This window comes from Opisthocomus hoazin, chromosome 2 (assembly GCF_030867145.1).
Source record: "Opisthocomus hoazin isolate bOpiHoa1 chromosome 2, bOpiHoa1.hap1, whole genome shotgun sequence".
NCBI lineage: Eukaryota > Metazoa > Chordata > Aves > Opisthocomiformes > Opisthocomidae > Opisthocomus > Opisthocomus hoazin.
Genome location: NC_134415.1, coordinates 89064120 through 89081994, shown reverse-complemented (window position 1 = coordinate 89081994; position 17875 = coordinate 89064120). Strand labels below are relative to the sequence as shown.

At 38.7% G+C, this 17875-nt stretch overlaps 1 protein-coding gene across 4 annotated transcripts in view; it reads right to left on the bottom strand.

Moving 5' to 3' along the window:
• Positions 1 to 5220: 5220 nt before the first annotated feature.
• Positions 5221 to 17875, bottom strand: part of MAP3K7 (mitogen-activated protein kinase kinase kinase 7) — a 47647-nt gene continuing 34992 nt past the window's right edge. For 3 of the 4 annotated variants that reach the window (XM_075414355.1, XM_075414356.1, XM_009938993.2), the window contains 4 exons: positions 13871 to 13979; positions 11029 to 11090; positions 10356 to 10471; positions 5221 to 8329 (listed from right to left, as the gene is read on the bottom strand). In XM_075414355.1, coding sequence (XP_075270470.1) covers positions 8149 to 8329; positions 10356 to 10471; positions 11029 to 11090; positions 13871 to 13979 — 468 coding nt within the window. In that variant the 3' untranslated portion in view covers positions 5221 to 8148. Of the gene's footprint in view, positions 8330 to 10355; positions 10472 to 11028; positions 11091 to 11922; positions 12010 to 13870; positions 13980 to 17875 lie in introns of all 4 variants that reach the window. The other variant, XM_075414357.1, reaches the window with a different exon arrangement.

Below are 17875 nucleotides of genomic sequence, written 5' to 3'. Positions count from 1 at the left end.
CTGGAGTAGGCTTTCCAGTGCTGACAAGCACACTCAGCTCTTGAAAATAAAGAAAACATTGTAGTTTTCTTTTCCTCGTCTGTTCAGCACAAAAGAAAAAAGATCCCCAGAGTCATGGCTTACTTATAATCATGTTAAAAATTTTTGAACTCTGCTGTGCCTGAAAGAAAGGGGAGCCAGCATTAGTGCATTATCATCACTCACACAGCAACGATTAGGTCTGAGCAGATACCCTGGGGAGCATTAGTCCAAGTAAATACCAGACACTGGATCATAAAGGTTCAGGAGAGCTCAAAGTGCTTAGTGTTCATCATCTGATTCTTAAGGGATTTGTATTTATGCCAAGTTAATAAGTGAACAGCATAGCCTGTGATTCATTGCCACACCGTACAGCAATATTTTTATGCAACTGACTGCAATAACACTGACGGTGCATTCATTTTTTGACTGGCTTGTAGAGGCGGCCACTTTTCTCCTCTTCACACGCTCAGGCTGGACTGCAGGGCAGACAATCGAGTTGATAGCACTGAGATTTGAGAAATCTGTTGTGACGATCTTGCAAAAATCTTCATAATGTAGAGTGCTGCTGTGGTGGCTTGAATACAGATTAATAAATGCCTCACCTGAATGCTTCTGTATTTAAGACGTATTTTAGAGCTACTGTGCGCGCGTCCATAAAACAGCAGGAGGGACACTGAACCAGAACATAATCAGTCAGCACTTTTAAACTTCTTTTAAGCACTTTTCAAAACATTCAGCTCATTCATCCCGCAAGGAGAAAGGGCTCTTGGGACCTGGCAGTACTGGCTGACAGAGGGTTACTACAGATTATTTTATATTACACTGACAGCATGGACAGCTCTTTCATTTGAACAAGTGATCTAAACCTCAGATTTCTTAAATATTAATTTATTGATTACCTTTTAATTGATTCTAGTATATTATATTTGGGGGGCAGAAATAAGTAGTTCTGAAATGCTGTCTTTTAGTGCAAGAATCCAATTCAAACTAAGAAATCTTAGGCAGCATGTTGCTTATCACTATAAGCCATTTGTAAAAAACTTAGCCATTGAAGCTGCTGCTGTTACATTAGTGAGCCTTTCCTACCCCTGCACATACTGTTACTGATCAAGGACTGTACTGCCTTGGGAGTCCAGTATTCGTTAAAGAGCCTTGCAAAGAGCAGGCAGTCGCATGATACTGTCTGTAGTTGTGATAGCAAAAGAGTCTCAGTCCTCAGACTGACAGAGTTGGAAAATCCAAATTTTTGGGAACACCGCCCGCCCTTCACTGACCAGACAGTTTGAGACATCAGGATTAGATGCCAAGTTGACTGCAAATTCATTTTCCTCCCTGGCATTCTCCCTTAGTTTTCTTGCAAATTTTTGAAATTTCAGCATTTTGTTTGATTTCAGAAAGGGACTTCACAGGTTCTCTTTCTGGGAACCCAAAGCTCTGCCTTCCCCCAGCAACTTCAATAACCAGACAAGAAGTAACATCTCAGGCAGACGCAGACACAGTGCTGCTTAAAAACTTGTGACATAAACACCTGCCGTTAGACTCTGATGTTCTCCCTGCTGATGGTATTCCGAAAATTACTCCTTGCACTGTTAAAAAATTTGCTCCCAAATAAATCAAGTAAAGGCCAAAGTTTTCTAGAGCCATCTTCTTTGTACTTCAATTTTATGACTTTCTTTAGCAACTGTCTAATCTCTGTACATGAGCCTCATTGGCAGAGACTAAATTAGTAGGAGCTGAACAGAATACAGAGAAGTTGAGTGCTTTTAGATTTCATCAGCTAGCTCGTCTACCTCTGAGACTGAACACCAGGGAAGGAAAAAAATGCCCCAAATCTGAGCTTTCAGACAATTAAAACCAAGTTAGATCCTTAATGTTGTTCATTTTCTGTACCTTTCATGATTTGTCACAATAGGATTATATTAAAAAGAGATTGGGTTCTTCATCCAAGGTCCCACTCCTGAAATAGCTCGATAAAAATTTATGGTTTATGAAACAGCAAATTCATCTGCCCCTCCACCTTGCTAAGGTCACTGGCTTGCGGAAAAGAAGTTGCTGCTGCTGCTAGCTCTCACATGAGTATACTGGCTCCTTCCACTCTGGAGAGGAATAATGCTCTCAGCTGTAGCTGCTCAAAGCCAGTGAAGGCTGAGGTTCATCCATGTGGTGCAGGTTACATGGTCCTAAACCCACAGAATTAAAGCAGCTGAGATTGAAAACTCAGTTTGACCTGTAGCACTTTTTTTTTTTTTTGGGGGGGGGGGGGATGCCATAGTATGCAAAATAAGCAAAAAGCCAGCCACATTCAGATCCCCAGCTGTGCTGGTAAGGCTTTTTCTTCTCTGTTCTTTCAGGTCTGAGAAGTCAGAGTGCTCAGAAAAGCAACCATGAAAGCCTCCACCACATCACTTATTTCACCACGTGGCTCAGAGGAGGGCTTGTGCCAAGGCTATGGGTGTTTCCCTGATCCAGAGATGTGGGATACAGCGGTGCTCAAAGACCCTCACTCTCATTTTTTGTTCCCCCCCCCCCTCCCCCAATATAACAAATCCCTCCTCAGCCATCTCTTTGTACCTAGTGTTTTTGATGAGCATACAAAGACCACCCTAAACATCAGACTTTGCTACACCTTCAGTGTCTGCCAGCACTCCGGGACACCTGGAGGGGTGGCTAAAGGCCTGTGATGAAAGCCAGCCGCACGGCCCTCGCCAGCAGGCCTGCTGACATTCAGCCACGGCACTCTGATGTGAAGCACAGCTGCACGGACCAAAATGGCGCCCTGCACCGCCTCTGCCTCTTCAGTCCGGTCTGAGCATTTTACTGACGGAAGCAGCCTCTGCCCGGCTGCCCCGCAGACCCCAGGCAGCCCTCAGAGAGTGAGCTAAATTAGCTTCACCTCCTACTATGCTCTAGCCACGCTGCTAATGATGATGTAAGAAGCTTTAATAAGAGCCTGATTTGCACGTGCCAGGTTTAACTTTTTGGAGACAGTTGTTCGAGGAGTCCTCCGGCAATGGGCACGCTCTTCTGGCGCCTTGGAGAACAAAGACATTCACAGGATCACTTCCGCAGTGCTGCTTTGGCAGATACGGACATCCTCAGATGACAGGGCAATTTATTCTCTCTCTTAGCCTGATCTTTGGAACTTTGCCTGTTTTTGGAAGGGAGTCCGAGTAGTCTTAAATGTTTATTGAGTTGACACCAGCAACGCTGCATAAAAGGCTCAGTGCAAACAGCTCTCCTCCGATTCTTAAGCAGCTTTTTGGCCACCGCTTTTTTCACACCTCAAGAGCTACCAGGACAGTCATGGTGGCTTTGCATATTGCCCAAAGGCAGCCCAACAGGTGAAATCCACCTTGCTGCTCCTTATGAGAAAGGAGAGGAACAGACCCTGATAAAGCTCTTGGGCATATCCACCTCATTATATGGCCTTCAAGGCTTCTACAGCTATGGATTTCTTTTCAGTTTTCTGCTATAAGCTAAAATCATGTCCCATCCCAGGTGCTGAGCACATAGGTTATATGAATGCAAGTCATCCATTGGTCCTCTGCCTAAATACCACAGGAGAGCAGCCTACATGTGGCTGCTCCACAGCCTTTCCCATCCAACACCAATGGGTGGGAGAAGCGTGGCCGGGAATACCACTGCATTTCCACCAGCCTGCACGCCAGCGTGAGTGGATTCGTGTTTACGCAGGGAGCACTCACCGCTTACGGGCAGGGAGAGGTCCGAGGGAAGCCAAAGCTCGCAGCTGCAGCCCGCGCACTGCGAGGGAGCGGCAGTCGGGGTGCACTGCGTCATGTGTCACCCCCACCTCCCCTGGCACCGGCAGAGCCGTGGCCTCACGCCAAGGAGGCAGGGGCTCCGCTCCCCCCGCTCCCACGTCTGCCTCGCCCCGTGCCTTTTGCTTTGCAGGGCTGAGTATGCTTTTCACCTCTTACAACGCAACGACCAGCTCCTCTCTTTCCATCCAGAAAAGGCAACAGCTCCCAAGAGTAGCTGAGCTGCCTTTACCCAAGTCAGAAAGGCGGGGGGGCACGGGAAACAAAGCATGTGTAATTACGTGAACACAAGCCTACTTTATCCTTTGGAGTATCTAAAATTTTTAGCTACTTACTGTAAAGCATACAGCTGTGAATCAAAACCTTTTTCTCCTGAATGCTTGTTTAAGTTAAAGCCCTAGGATTAGCAGTGCTCTTTAAGTATTTTAAAACGGTATTTTATTAATAATTAAAAATTTAAAGTATTTACTCTAAACTCAGTTTTGCTCTTTCATTAAGTACCCGTCCATGACCAGAGTCAGGATTTAGCTTCAAAGTCAAAACATTTGTAGCAAATCTCTCCAAGCGCGGTGGGAGATTGAATTATCCCTGCAAGAAGCAGAACAGGGTTATATGGGCACAGAAACTAACTGGTGCACTCTCACATACACACACCTGTCTCTATAGAACTTGACCCTCACAGGCTTAGAGCGCCACTCATCCAGTGACATTATTAAAGCAAATAAAAGCTAACTACATAAAGTTCAGATTTTGGAAACAGACATCTATCAATTCTGATTTGATATATGTAGCTCTCTACACCTACTAAGTACATAACCGTGTGTACATCTGTGTGTACACAATGCACACAGGCTTACTTTCTTTAGATCCTCCTCTTCAAGCAGTTCAGCACAGGGAAATCTGTATTTTGAGGGGCTGAGTGTGCTGCACCCTTTTTTGCCCTTATCCTTTCAAACTTTCCTGCAGGTTTGAGCTGGGCACCTGAAACAGCCGAGTTGTCCGAAGCAGCTCAGAACAGACCTGAAGCACCATTTTGTGCTCTTCCCCGGCAAGAAGGCAGTTAAGCAGTTGTCTCTGTCTGTGGTACGGAAACGGAAACTCTCAAGCAGTAAAATCCATTACGAACAAAACAAAGAACTTCCAGGGAATGGAATTTGTCCGAACCTAACAACGAAAGATGAGCGTTTATCTTTTTTGTATTCGTATGGAAAGACATGGCATTCTTAAAATATCTTGATACTCAATTATGAGTAGGACTATTCATCCTACACCCTGCTTCTGCACAGAGGAAGGGAAGAGCTAATAGCCGAAGAATTTTCTTGCGGCAGTGGGAACAACTGCATGATGATTATCCCCCACTGTGGTGGGATTCCAGCGGAGATCAAGGATGCCCTGGCAAGCGCTGGGGCATTACTACATGTTTGTGGAAGTCTCTCAGCTTTTATTAATCAGATTCCTGACAACGCAATAAAACCCTGCAGCAGAAAGCCACACTGCTCATTCCTGAATCATATGAAATCATTCATCATTTTATGTACAAGTTTTGAGTTACAATCTTCAACTCATCAGAAAAAAAACCCAAAAAGCCTAAAAAAAGCATTTTTGGCAGAACTGCACAGTGTACAGAAGCATACTTTCAATTACACAGTATCTTACAGAACACGTACTGTAACAAAAAAGAGAGCCCCGCTACCTTTTCTGAGCAGGCAGTGCCCAGACAAAACTGGATGTTTCGCCTCCGTTATCAGAGGAACAGCTTTAACTGGACGAATGAGTACATGAAAAAATTCCTGAACACTCCAGATAGTTTAACAGAAAAATAAAAGTACATTTGTAAACAACCTTAAAACAAAAGCTTTATGAAATTAATAAAGGTCAGTGAAAGTTAAACTGTCAAACTCTTCTTAGCCCAAACCACTATACTCTACCCTTATGGGTTTTTTTCAGTCTCACACAGGTTTTGCCACACAGAACACTTCACTGAGAAATACTTTTCAAATTTTTTGAGGAATTGAGAAAGGGGCAATTTGAAGGCAAAAGGTCAAATTCCAAATTCCCTTTGAAAATTACACCTAACTACTCAGTGGAGCCGAGTTCAACAGTGCATGGCAGCACAGTACTTATTTTACAGTCTGAGACCCTTTTTAATGTAAACCCTGAAAAGTCGTAAGCAACTGTTAGATTTTTGTATCATGTACCATCAAGTTGGCATTGCATCCACTTTCATTACTCAAACTTTGCCATAAATTGACTTCTCAAATACAATACAGATTTACGATAAGCGTATCTGTTTTACGACAAGGCAAACTGTAAAAACTGTCCTGGGAAATGATTTTGTGTATGTAATTATCAACCATGCATCTGAAGTTGAGTATTAGTATTTATGCTGCTCTACTTCATGCTTCTGCATATGTTAAGTAAGCTGCTGATCACCAGGAGTGTCCATTTTGGTAGATGGACAGATGTATGAGAACAGCAATGCTTTGGATAACTCGTGCTATTCCTAATACTACAGTTATTTTCTCTGCCAATTACATTTTGCTATAAATATGTGTGCCCTTAAGTTGATCCCAATATCAGTTTCAGCTAACTAATCAAATTATCTGCTAAGGTTTTGGGAATGATAACCCTTCCTTTATTTAAATAAAATGAGAGAAGGGTTTCCAACTCCCAAAGGTTTGCCAACAATAGATTTATTTTCAAGACAGGATGAAGCTGTTCAGTAAACTGTTTGTCATCTTTGTTGTTCACAGAAAAACACAATAGTATTAATGTTTTTTATCAGTAGGCAGGAAGGGGAAGAGAAAATACTCTGAGGTTTTCAACCTTAATGGTTTTCCAAGTTCTGTTCACGGGCTCTTACAATTATTCATTTGAAATAAGCGTAAATCAAATTTCAGATTACTTCTATTTTGAGTGCTCAGCAGCTAAACTTCAATTTTATATTTTCTTTTGTGAAAGAGTGTTATTAAAACCCTGCCCACAACTGAGTACACCAAGAGCTTATGTAAGGAATAATTTCTCATTATATTTAGAAATGCCTCATTTTTGTACCAGTTAAAAGCTAATTCATAATCCAAATAATCAATCTGCAATGTAAACAAGTAGTTATTTTCTCCCACGTAATAATGGTAAATAATGACACTGATCATTACATATTCTGCTTGAGTCCATTAAATGCAATTCTTCAGCCACAAAGGCAGCAGGCATTCTGTGATGGACTTCCTTTGAACTATGTTCAAATGAATGGAATAACTGAGATTCCTGATGGAGATCTAAGCCATTTCTCTCATTTTCTTAATAGCTTCCGCTATTTGCATACTCAACTCCATTTCATAATTTGCTATTCAAAATAAATTCGTTTCCCCAAACCCTTCTCTCCCTATCTAAACCAAACTTCTTTACACTTACGGTAAATGCTTTTCAGCAAGTTGTAAGAAAACAAAAATCCAAGAACTGATATAAGGGAGTAAGTATTTAAAGTTTTGTATTAATTTGCTTCCTGAATTTCCTTCCAAATATGCTACAAGGACAAAATCTTTACAGGTTTGAAACACACTTTCACACACTTTTGATTCTTTCTCTCTTTTATACAAGGCATCAATTTTGCCCATTGAATCACCTTCACAACTTATGCCCAGTAACTAAATGAAACCACGTCATTCCCCCCAAGAAAGTAAAGAAAATACAGCCTTTTACTTCAAATATTTTATGAATGCAAGATTACAAGAAATATATTAGTCAAAATGCAGGGCTATCAAGCACTGAACCAAGGATGCTGGCATCAGTTTGCCTACCTTTTTGCATGTGGAAAAAATACACTACTTCTATGGGTAAAAGGCATCACTAACGCACCATGAATTACTCTGGTCAGCCAGCATCACCTCTGCAGCTTGGTACATGTTTTAAGTCCTGAAAATAATCATCATATTAGTAGTCTGAGATGAGACACTGGAACAAAACCATTCTTAAATGGGAAAGTTTTTGTTTTGCTCTTATCGAGGTAACACCAAAAACTAAAAACAGGATCTTACAGTTTAGCAGCCACTTTAACACTTGTTAGGCTAGCCTTCACACAAAGGAGCATGCACACAGCCACTGTTCTTCCTTTAAACTGAGGGCTGTTGGTTAATTCAAGTCACTGTTTTCTCACCTTACTCGATTAACCTGTTGAACTGGATGTCCACCATAGGAAAAAGAAAATTAAACGATGTTAAGTGTAGCAGACAAATACAGATCACACCAAGGAGCTAACACTCATGAGTTTTCATAATAAGGAATAATAATAACAATAAAAAAAATATCAGTCTTTTCTGTGCATATTTTTCATTTGAAAGGTCCCAGGAAATCATGATGTGCCTGGCCGTTTCTGTTGCTGATTTCTGATGACCTCTAATTGTTTTTTGCATTGCTGATAGTAAGTTGAGAGACTTTTGTTTTCATCTAACAGCTTTTTATGTTCCTGTACCAGACGTGATGTGTTTTGCTGGTCTTTTTCATCCTGGTCCAGTTCTGCTATTAGTTCTTGTCTAAAATAAAATAAAAGTAGTTGTCATTTATAATCCACTTCTATTTGTGTGTATATGACTTCGTATGTTTCAAATTAGTATTTGATTATCTGTCTGAATATTTTGTGAGGAAAAAAAAAGTTGACAAAAATATCTTATTCTTTAATATAATCTGGAGGAAAATTCTCTTCCAAATCAAATCCACATTTAAACTTTAAAATAGCTCCAAGCCATAGCCTCAATCTTTAACATTGTACTTTATATAATGGCTTTCAGATGTAGTTCTACAGGTCACAGTAGAACATCTAAGGATCCACACAGAATTTCACAAATATATTCAGCTCTAAATTTGCTTAACTATAGATACATTTAAAAATTCAAAAGTAACTTAAAAGGCAAAATTGCCATAATTTTGGTAACTTTAGTGAAGTGCTGTTTTCTATTTGGACTGGAAGTTCTTAAAGTAGTGGAAAAGCAGAATCAAGCAAAATACTTTTATAACTGTCATTTCACTTCATTTATGCCATAAGTGTTCAATATGGTTTTTTAGCAACAATTTCAGAGGAACAAACACACTGATAAACTTGCTAGAAACTGTCCTGCAAAATTGATGTAGCAGTTTGTTTTACTATTTGTTTATGAGGTGACAAGGAGGCAAGCTGCCAGCAATATTTTAGCAATAAAATAGTAGAGGAGACAGTTTGTGTTAATTAATTGTTGCCATATGGTTTGTAACTACAGTTAAACTTAATTATTCTATAAAGATTGAACTAATAACTAGCTTAACCAGCATTAAATTAATCAATCATAATACTATTATTTAACACCTATGGGCAATTATGTTCTGACTAAGAAAAAAAAGTTTGGGAAAAATACATATGCAAACTTTCTAGGAAAAAAAAAGATAAAGTAGGAATCTAAAGGTACAAAATCAACAGTTTTGAAACAGAAACACGTTTTTTATCTAATTTATTGACTCTTAGGGACAACAGAAACAAAATAAAAATTAAGATCTTCAAGCTAGCTTCCGTATCTCCTCACAAAGTCTAAAAATCCTAGTTTCACTTGAAAAAAAAAATGTTCTCGGGATGCTAAGCCACAAGAGAAGAGATGATATGAGGTCGATCTCACAGTAGCTTCTTTCTCTTTTCTGTGTGCTATTTCTAATGGTTTATATGTACATTTTTATCAGTAGCTATTCCACAAACACCAAGGCAAGCTCCTCATTAACAACTGCTTGCCTGGAGTGGTTCAGACACTGGTGGGTAACAAGCCAGTTATTTGGACTAGCATGGGAGTATATAATGACCTCTCAGAACTGCTCCTCAGTGTCAGGAAATGGAAATGATGAGAAGCAGAGCACAACAAAACATACTGCAAACTTAGGTTCTGAATCAGCAATAACTTCAGCCCTAATCCAACAATACATGCAGTTGCTTCCCTTGTATGTGTACACAATGTAAGAGGAAAGAGATTATTTCTAGTGCACAAGGATAAGAAGGTACCTAATGGCTTTTAAGTATTAGGTCCTAAACCCCGGTAGAAAAATACAAGATGTGTGTTGATAGGACCGATAAGACAATGCAATGCTTGATAAAGTCAGATACATATGATAAAAACTAAATGCCAAATGAGTACTTGATAAATTCTACAATGCATTACCCAAATGATTATCCACATCATATGACTTAAAATCTTTTACTGGACAGCGTGTGAAATAAAATTCCAAGGTTCCTCAAAAGTCCAGGTCTTCCATTTGAGATGGTACAAACAAACATTACTGGAATGTTACATACAGGGATGTGCTACACACTTTATAGTAGGACCTGTCCAGAAGAAGAGTCTTCATATTGATTAAAACTTTCAATTACCTGCTCTGAATCTCTCACCTATGGTGAACAGCTCAGTATTTCTGAGATTAAGGCTGGAAAATAATTATGCCCTATGAAATCTTGCTTCATAAAGGCAGAAATAATAGTCACAGGTAACAGACTTCAGTAAAAGCAATGTACGGAAGAACAGAAAAGGTTCAACACATTTCACTTACTTCCTCTGCAACAGCAATGCAATTTCTGTCTGAACTTTCATATATTCTTGTGCCATTTTGCAGTGCTGTTCAAACACAGCCATAGATTCTTTGGAGTTTGGGCACGGTGCTAGAGGCTGAAAACAAATCAGACATGTTAAAAACTAATGATCTGGTATCTCAGTATATAGCGTGTTAGAATGTCTCTGCAATGTATTTATAACATCTTTTAAAAACCAGTGAGGTTTTAAAAATAAGTGTTAAACCTTGCCCTGGAAAGTGTTACTGCACTGATGTCAAAGTTAACTCAAACCTCAAATCCGTAGTTACTAATCTGATACTCTCTTTGTCACAAGGAACAAAAATCAAAATAGTGTTTTAACCCACACACAACAAATAAAGTGAATACAACAATTTAATTCAGTAACACTCAAGCAAATAATGTCTTATTTTGACAGTCGAACTCAGCTTACGTTTGGTTTTAAGGATCATGTTTCCCAGGGCTTGTTTTTATTAGCTTGATCAAGTCTCAGTCAACCAATCTCAGATTACGTAATATATTTTTTTAGCCTTGCTCAAAAGTTAGACAGAATATAAACACAGGTAAATATGCGGCATTGTATTTTGCAGCCCAAAATTCATGCAGAAGAATGAAATGCAAGATAAAGTATCTAATAAAGCATAGATTTATTACCTGTAACTGATGATCTAATGTAAGATATGCCATTGGGATGGAGTTATCCGACCCATTGGTCTCTGTAACAACATCAAGAAAATTTTAATGTACATTCAGAGTTCATGCTATTCTTACAGGACAAAACCAAGAATACTAGATCATTTCACAATACACAGTCTGAATGTGGAAAGGCAAATGGAAATAGCAGCTTTCCAATCCCAAGGCAGATGAATCATTTTGGTTTTCTGATAAAGTTAAGAACTTCCAAAGTATGGTATATCACACCACGAAGAAATAAAGGTTATCATCTTACACTTGTAGAAGCCATGTAACAGCATACGTATTTTAAAAATACTATTTTTGTACAGTTTGCAATCACATTCTCTATTTATAAAAAAAATTGCCATTTCATTCTTGTTTATGAAGGATCAGCCAGCCAGCCCATGCATCTAATGATTTTAAAATTAGAAGCTGTGCAAACCAGCTCTGCCAAAATAAAATAAGCACAACCTCCTGCTCAGTTTTGAAACCTACTCCCAGTGAGGCCTGTAAGTATCTTCCTCACAACATGCTCTAGGACCACCTCTTTGCTCTGTAGAGATACTTCGAGGGTAGCAAGAAACCCAATAACCAATCTATTTCTTGGGCCTGGCTTCTCTCTTCTTACACTGCAGTTACTCTGGACTTCTCTAGTGCTTTCATTCCACATTTAACATGTTTCTGAATTCTTACAGGTCCTACCTTTTGGTAGCCCACGATCTGGGGATCACAAGGTTATGGTTAAGCATGGTTAAGCTTTAAGAGACATAGGAGTAAAGACACATGGAGAAACTACGGATTTTGTAGCTGCATTATTGCTACTAGAGGATTATATGGAGGAGGGTAGGTGGGGAAAAAAAAGGGGCTGCTTACCCATACCCCAAAAGCACCTGCCACAGAGTAGTCGTGGTAGAGAAACTAAGGTGTTGCCCTCAAAGACTATGCTATCTCCAAGAGCAGCTTCAAAAGGAAACAGAAATAAGAGGGTGGGAATGGAGAAAAAGTGGTTAACTGTATGCTTGTAAGGAAACTGGAAGGTGGTAAAAAAAAAAAAAAAAGAAAAAACCCCTAAAACCACAGACTTAATCACCACAGTATCTTAAATGAGAACAATATAAAAATTCCTTCGCTATATTAGACTATTGCCATATATGGATTACTGCTACAGCAAAGGAATTACTGCAATGTTTCAATTACACCAATACATGCAAAATACTTCAGATTACATTCCTGAGCACTTCAGCACTGTGTCACAGAACTGTAACTTTTCCTGTGATTGACCAGATTCGGCTGCATCCTCATTTTATCATTTTGCCTCATTAACTTAAAAATGTACCCTCTTTTACAGAAAACTGAAATTATCTCTCTCTTTAGAAATTCAAACAATTCTTTGTTCGTGGACTGGATAAATATAACAAGAAAAAATCGACATGTGGTACATTCTGTATTTACCTGAGTATAAGGTGAGAGATTTCTGTGGGCCAGAAAATGGACCTGACTTTTAGCTCGAGTGCTGTGCTGCATTTAAGGCCAAGACTTGGGACAAACTGCCTTTGCACAGGCATACGATCAGCAACTTTCAGTTCCCAATGAACTATTGACTGGGTAAGAGCTTGCTTCCGTGTGAGGCAGCAATTCCCACAAGTACTCACTGCCTAAAGCAACTCTGGACCCATGCTACACAGAAGAGGCTTTGGGAAATTATGAGTTACAGGATGTAGAGTGCGATTAGGGAAAGTGACGATGGACAGAAAGAAGAAAGCACAGAAGCAAAATACAAGAGTATGTTGCCCTCCTCCCAACAGAAGAGGGGAGAAAAAAAAGAAAAGTACGCATCTTACACACAGAATCACCTTACATTTGGTAAAATACAAGTTTGCACATATCTATACATATGCTGTGCAAGAGTCAGTCCACGTGCAAGTTTCCATTCTGCAGTTGGTTACAGGAAAATAACCCAAGAGTCTGACCAGCTGAAGACGAAATGGATCACAAGAAAAAGATTTCAGAATTTGAGGCACTATGAGGTACCAGCTTGAGACTAAGTTTAAGATTCAACACATACATTTTGGCAACAAAAATGTAATTCTTCTTTATGTTCTAAAAATGTATTTGTGGAGATTAATTGTTTTCATGCAGTCCAGTACTGGTTCTTTTCATAACGGAGTGCATTGTGACTTTTAAAATAAAATTTCAACTACTAAATTATGTTCACTCTTAATCGTATTTTACAACAAAAGAACAGCGATGCTACAGCAGAAGTATTTACATCACATCTGCAGACACGCTTATATTAGTTCATTTAAAAACAGTAATATTGTGTGCACATGTACATTCTACACAAGCAAAATTACAACACAAATAGAATTAATGTATTCCAGCTGATATTCACCTACAGAGCATTTCATTCCAGAAGTCAGAGTAATGAAAGCTTTAACTGTGCATTCATAATACAAATGCACAAGACATTGCATTTGTTTTAAGATGTCTATTCCCCTCATTCCCCAAAACCATACTACAGTCAAAAACTGGTGCTAAAAGATCTGTATTAAATAGTACTATCACTGCATATGTACAGTACTTTATTACAAGCAAAATACTTACAAGTTTATGTAACAATATAATCTACACAAAAAAAGTTCTTGAAGCTGGTGGGCAAAACAAAGCAGTAATGCAATGATTTAATTTAAGCAGAACTAAGGTGGACTGTGAATTTCACTGCTTAATTTTGTTAACGTCTAGGCACATACCCCACACCATAATCAAGTAAGTATCTTCTATTCTTTACAGGCAAAAAGTTAAGTAATGAGCAATAGATTACCTGCATCATCAGGCGTCCATGGATTACGAGCTGGCTTTTCAGAGGTTGGTCCCGAGGTAGTGATCATTCTCACACTAGGACTAGATGATCTACTGCTGTTTCTACTCTCCTGAAATAATAACAGAAAACTAAATAAAATGATGAGAAAAGTAAACAGGAGATTTTTTGAAGGGTTCATTTAAAAAAAATTATTATAAAGCAAAATAAATGTGAAGAAACTTGAAGTTCTAAATCTCCCAAATACCCTCCTCTCCAAGCTTTTACCCTGAAAGCCCTCCAGATAGTTTCATAAACTTCACATGCATTGCAGGGATGAATTTATCCCCATTTTTACTCCATCTTCACAATATAAAAAGAAATTGATACAATTTGGCTGTTCAGCATAATAAAAAGCAGTGCTAAACAATGTGTTCAAGATCTTTACATAAAAGCGTGACACCACGTCTAGTAATTTTCACATTACCATTCACTGAAATCTAGCAGTTCCATAATGTAAGGAAGATATAAAGTTTTTTTCTGATGTCTAATCAATAAATGGAACTACATTCAACTATTACTGAATATATAGTGTATTAATTTACAGTTTTCTTCGGGTTCTTATGTTAACTCAGAGGTTATGTGATTCATCTCCAGAAAACATGAAAAAAGTGTTTAATCAAAAAGGATCAACCAATTAAAGGAAAGCAATTAGTAAATGAGTATATCCTCTCTGACAAAGCAAATTAAGAACTAAAACAAAATTCTGTAGTAAGTTCCTTTATACACAGCTTGAGTCCTCCAATCCTTTTGTTTACCGAAGTGCCAAAATGTAATATACACTTCATTATTTTACTGAGGTTCTTTTTCAGAATTATTATTTACAATATATATTATTGTATTTCATATACCCCCTCACTGACATAAAATTAACACAGTAAAGGACTTAAGACTATAAAGCCCATTGGGTTTTGCAGGAAAAAATGAAGTAAAAAGAAAAGACACTATTAACATATAACTATTTTCAATACGGTGTATTTATCATTAAATGATTAATTAAATGACCCTTTCTCAAAAGGGGCACTCAAATATATTATCTGAAAACTGTATTTCTTTATGACTCTAATTTCCAAATATACTACATTAATTTAATTTTTAAAAGCCAGAATTTCATTCAAGTAACAATCCAAAGAGTAACAAGTTTCTACACACCTAAATATTTATTATTTCCACTGCATTACATTTCTCCTGTAATTCTCATTAACCATTTAGTGGTTTATGTTAGTAGCCAGAAAAAGGGCAATAAACTACTGTAGAAATAAGCTGATGGATATTATCAGGATGACGGCATCACACATTTTGAAAAAGCCTTTGTGTTGGAGTCCTTGTTGACATCAAGCAAGGTTTCAGTTGCTGAGCTTACTGCTTACTGTCAGTGTCCTCAGATATCAATGATAAACACACTCTGCTGATGTGAAAGGTCAGAAGACAGAGCAAGCACTTTTAACAGTAAGTCCTTTAAGCAAAGGGATTTGTTGAGGATCTACGACTGAGAGCAAAGGGCACCTGAGAAGTACTCTAGTTACAGTAACTTCTCAATGCTGTACTAGATCGCTTGCTGTACCAGATTGTTTTGATCCATCAACAGAAAAAAAAACATTTCTTTGATAACACTATTTAGACAAAATTACTAGAGATAGAAATGAAGCATATCTAAAAAGCATTGGAAAGTCCACGGGAGGTTCCCAAAACTGAACACCCATTAGGTTACAGCATTTGAGCGTGTGTTGAGTGAGATCCTATAGGCCTCCTGGACACCAGCCCCTCTTACAGGTAAGCTGGTGACTGTTCTTTAGCTATCAGTTTCTGCTACCCTTTCACAGGTATCTTATCATCCTTGCTTCCTCCAGGTATCTCAGTATGCTCAACCGACTTGTTATCAGGTCACTCTCACATCGTCTTTGCCAGGTGACCAAACCCACATGGCATTGTTTGCTTCTTAGCTTCCATTTCTCCAGGACTTGGAGTCTTTAAAAGCTGGCGTGCTCTGAAGAATAACCCCCTCAAGTTTTATTTAAATAGGCAACCCAATTTAAAGAAATCATTGTTACTAGCCCTGTCTCCTCATCTCCTCATCTGTGGATTTTATCTCGCTGTGAAAGGGGAGGCGCAAAAAAAAAGCGTATCTGTGACGAATTTCACAATCTCACGGACAGAATGATTCATCTGTATACTATCAGATCCCCCCAAATTATCACACTTAGGTTGCATGCATGTGGGCATATACATTCTGACCTTGCATCTCAACTGTTCAATACAGTACGTGGTTTCTTTAGCATATTAATTTTTTTTCCACTTCAAAGTAAGAGTTATGAAGTCCCAGCAACAGTTCTTTATTAAAAAAAAAAAAAAGGCTTAAAAGAGGTAGTTTTGATATTACGATAGCACTGTGAAAGACGATGTACCAAACCAACCAACCCAATAAAAGAAGCGCAGGCAAGGACATGGATACCTTACCAGGCATCTGATCACAACCTGCAGTTCTTGAGTGATTATGCCAAATATGTTTCTCAGTATCTGTATAAAATACCAAATTCTGTAAACACTCCACCCAGTGTAAATAGCAGGTTTGCTGTGTTCCTTCATGCCCCCCAAAACTATGGCTGCAGTTCAGAGTCTGCACATCTGTTTCTGTGCTACAAAGGTGTTTGGGCAGGAGCAGTAGTGCTGGACAGATGGCACAATACAATGTTTTCAAATGCATGTACGGGCAAACGGAAAGGCAGAAGAAACAATTCAGTGCAAAAAAAAATCTATGTGGAAAAATGAATAGAGCACCATAGTATATGGATGGAAACAAAGGAAATTTAGCATTTGACTGTACAGAAGAGGGGGGCACCAGTGCTGCTCATGTCACTTGGAGTAAGGTCCAGCCTAAGGTCACCAAGCACTAGAGGAATCTGTGAAAAATTAGACTTTAACGTGTTATCAACAATGAACCACTCCAACAGCTGATCCAATGAGAGGAAACCTTTGGCTTGGCATATTTTCCTATCTATCTAAACTGTTGATGTAAAAGGGTCAGTTGAGTACCAAAATCATCTGCAAAACACTATTACTGTCTGCTGTCATAACATCAGTAAATGCAGTACTGGAAAATGCCTTCAGTGTCTCAACAACATCAAAATAAGAATCATCACCCATACAAACCACACAAAAAAAATCTTCTAACAGTACACAGAAATAAAATATACATACAATCATAAAACACACAAGAAGGTCAGATTAAAACAGACCAGCAGTAAAGCAAGCAGACAAGAGTCTTGGTCTACCATTTCAGGTAAGCACCCCAAACTTTGGTATATTTATGAAGTCCAGCGTTTTCCTCCACCTTAACAAAAATTCTATTCTGACTTGGAAAAACCTTACCGATTAAAAAAATAGTTATAACAGAGTCATTTTCTATTGACACAGCCACAATTTTCAGGAAAAACACGTTTAATAAAATGATTTCCTATCAGCTTTACTGTGTCAGTCAAATAGTTAAAAAAAAAGCAAAGCGGTACTGTGGCCATCCTTCAATTTTGAGTGAGATAGGGGCTTACAAGGGCTGGGTGCGGGAGTGGAGTCACGCAGTGCCGTGGTAGTTTGGTGAAGCAGGCTGCGCCGCAGGGTGGGTGTAAAGGAGGATGGAATGCGGGGAAGAAGGATGTTTGCAACAAAGGGAGGGAGAAGGGGATTTTCACACTAGAAAGGATAACCTATATACGGTACAATGCATATGGGGAGATACGATAAACTGACCAGAGCTATGCTAGTCACAGCTGTTTTTTCTGCTTTGGGTACTAGATTGCTTACATGGACAGCAGTTCAACATTTTTAATAAAAATTCAAGGCAGTGAGGTCCAAAGCTATAGAAACCCATGATGAGTAATTTTGAATCTTTTGCCATAATTACATTGTGCTTGTTTTCTTCATTGTTTTCCAATTTATTGCTTTGAAAAATATACAAACATCTGTATGCCAAAA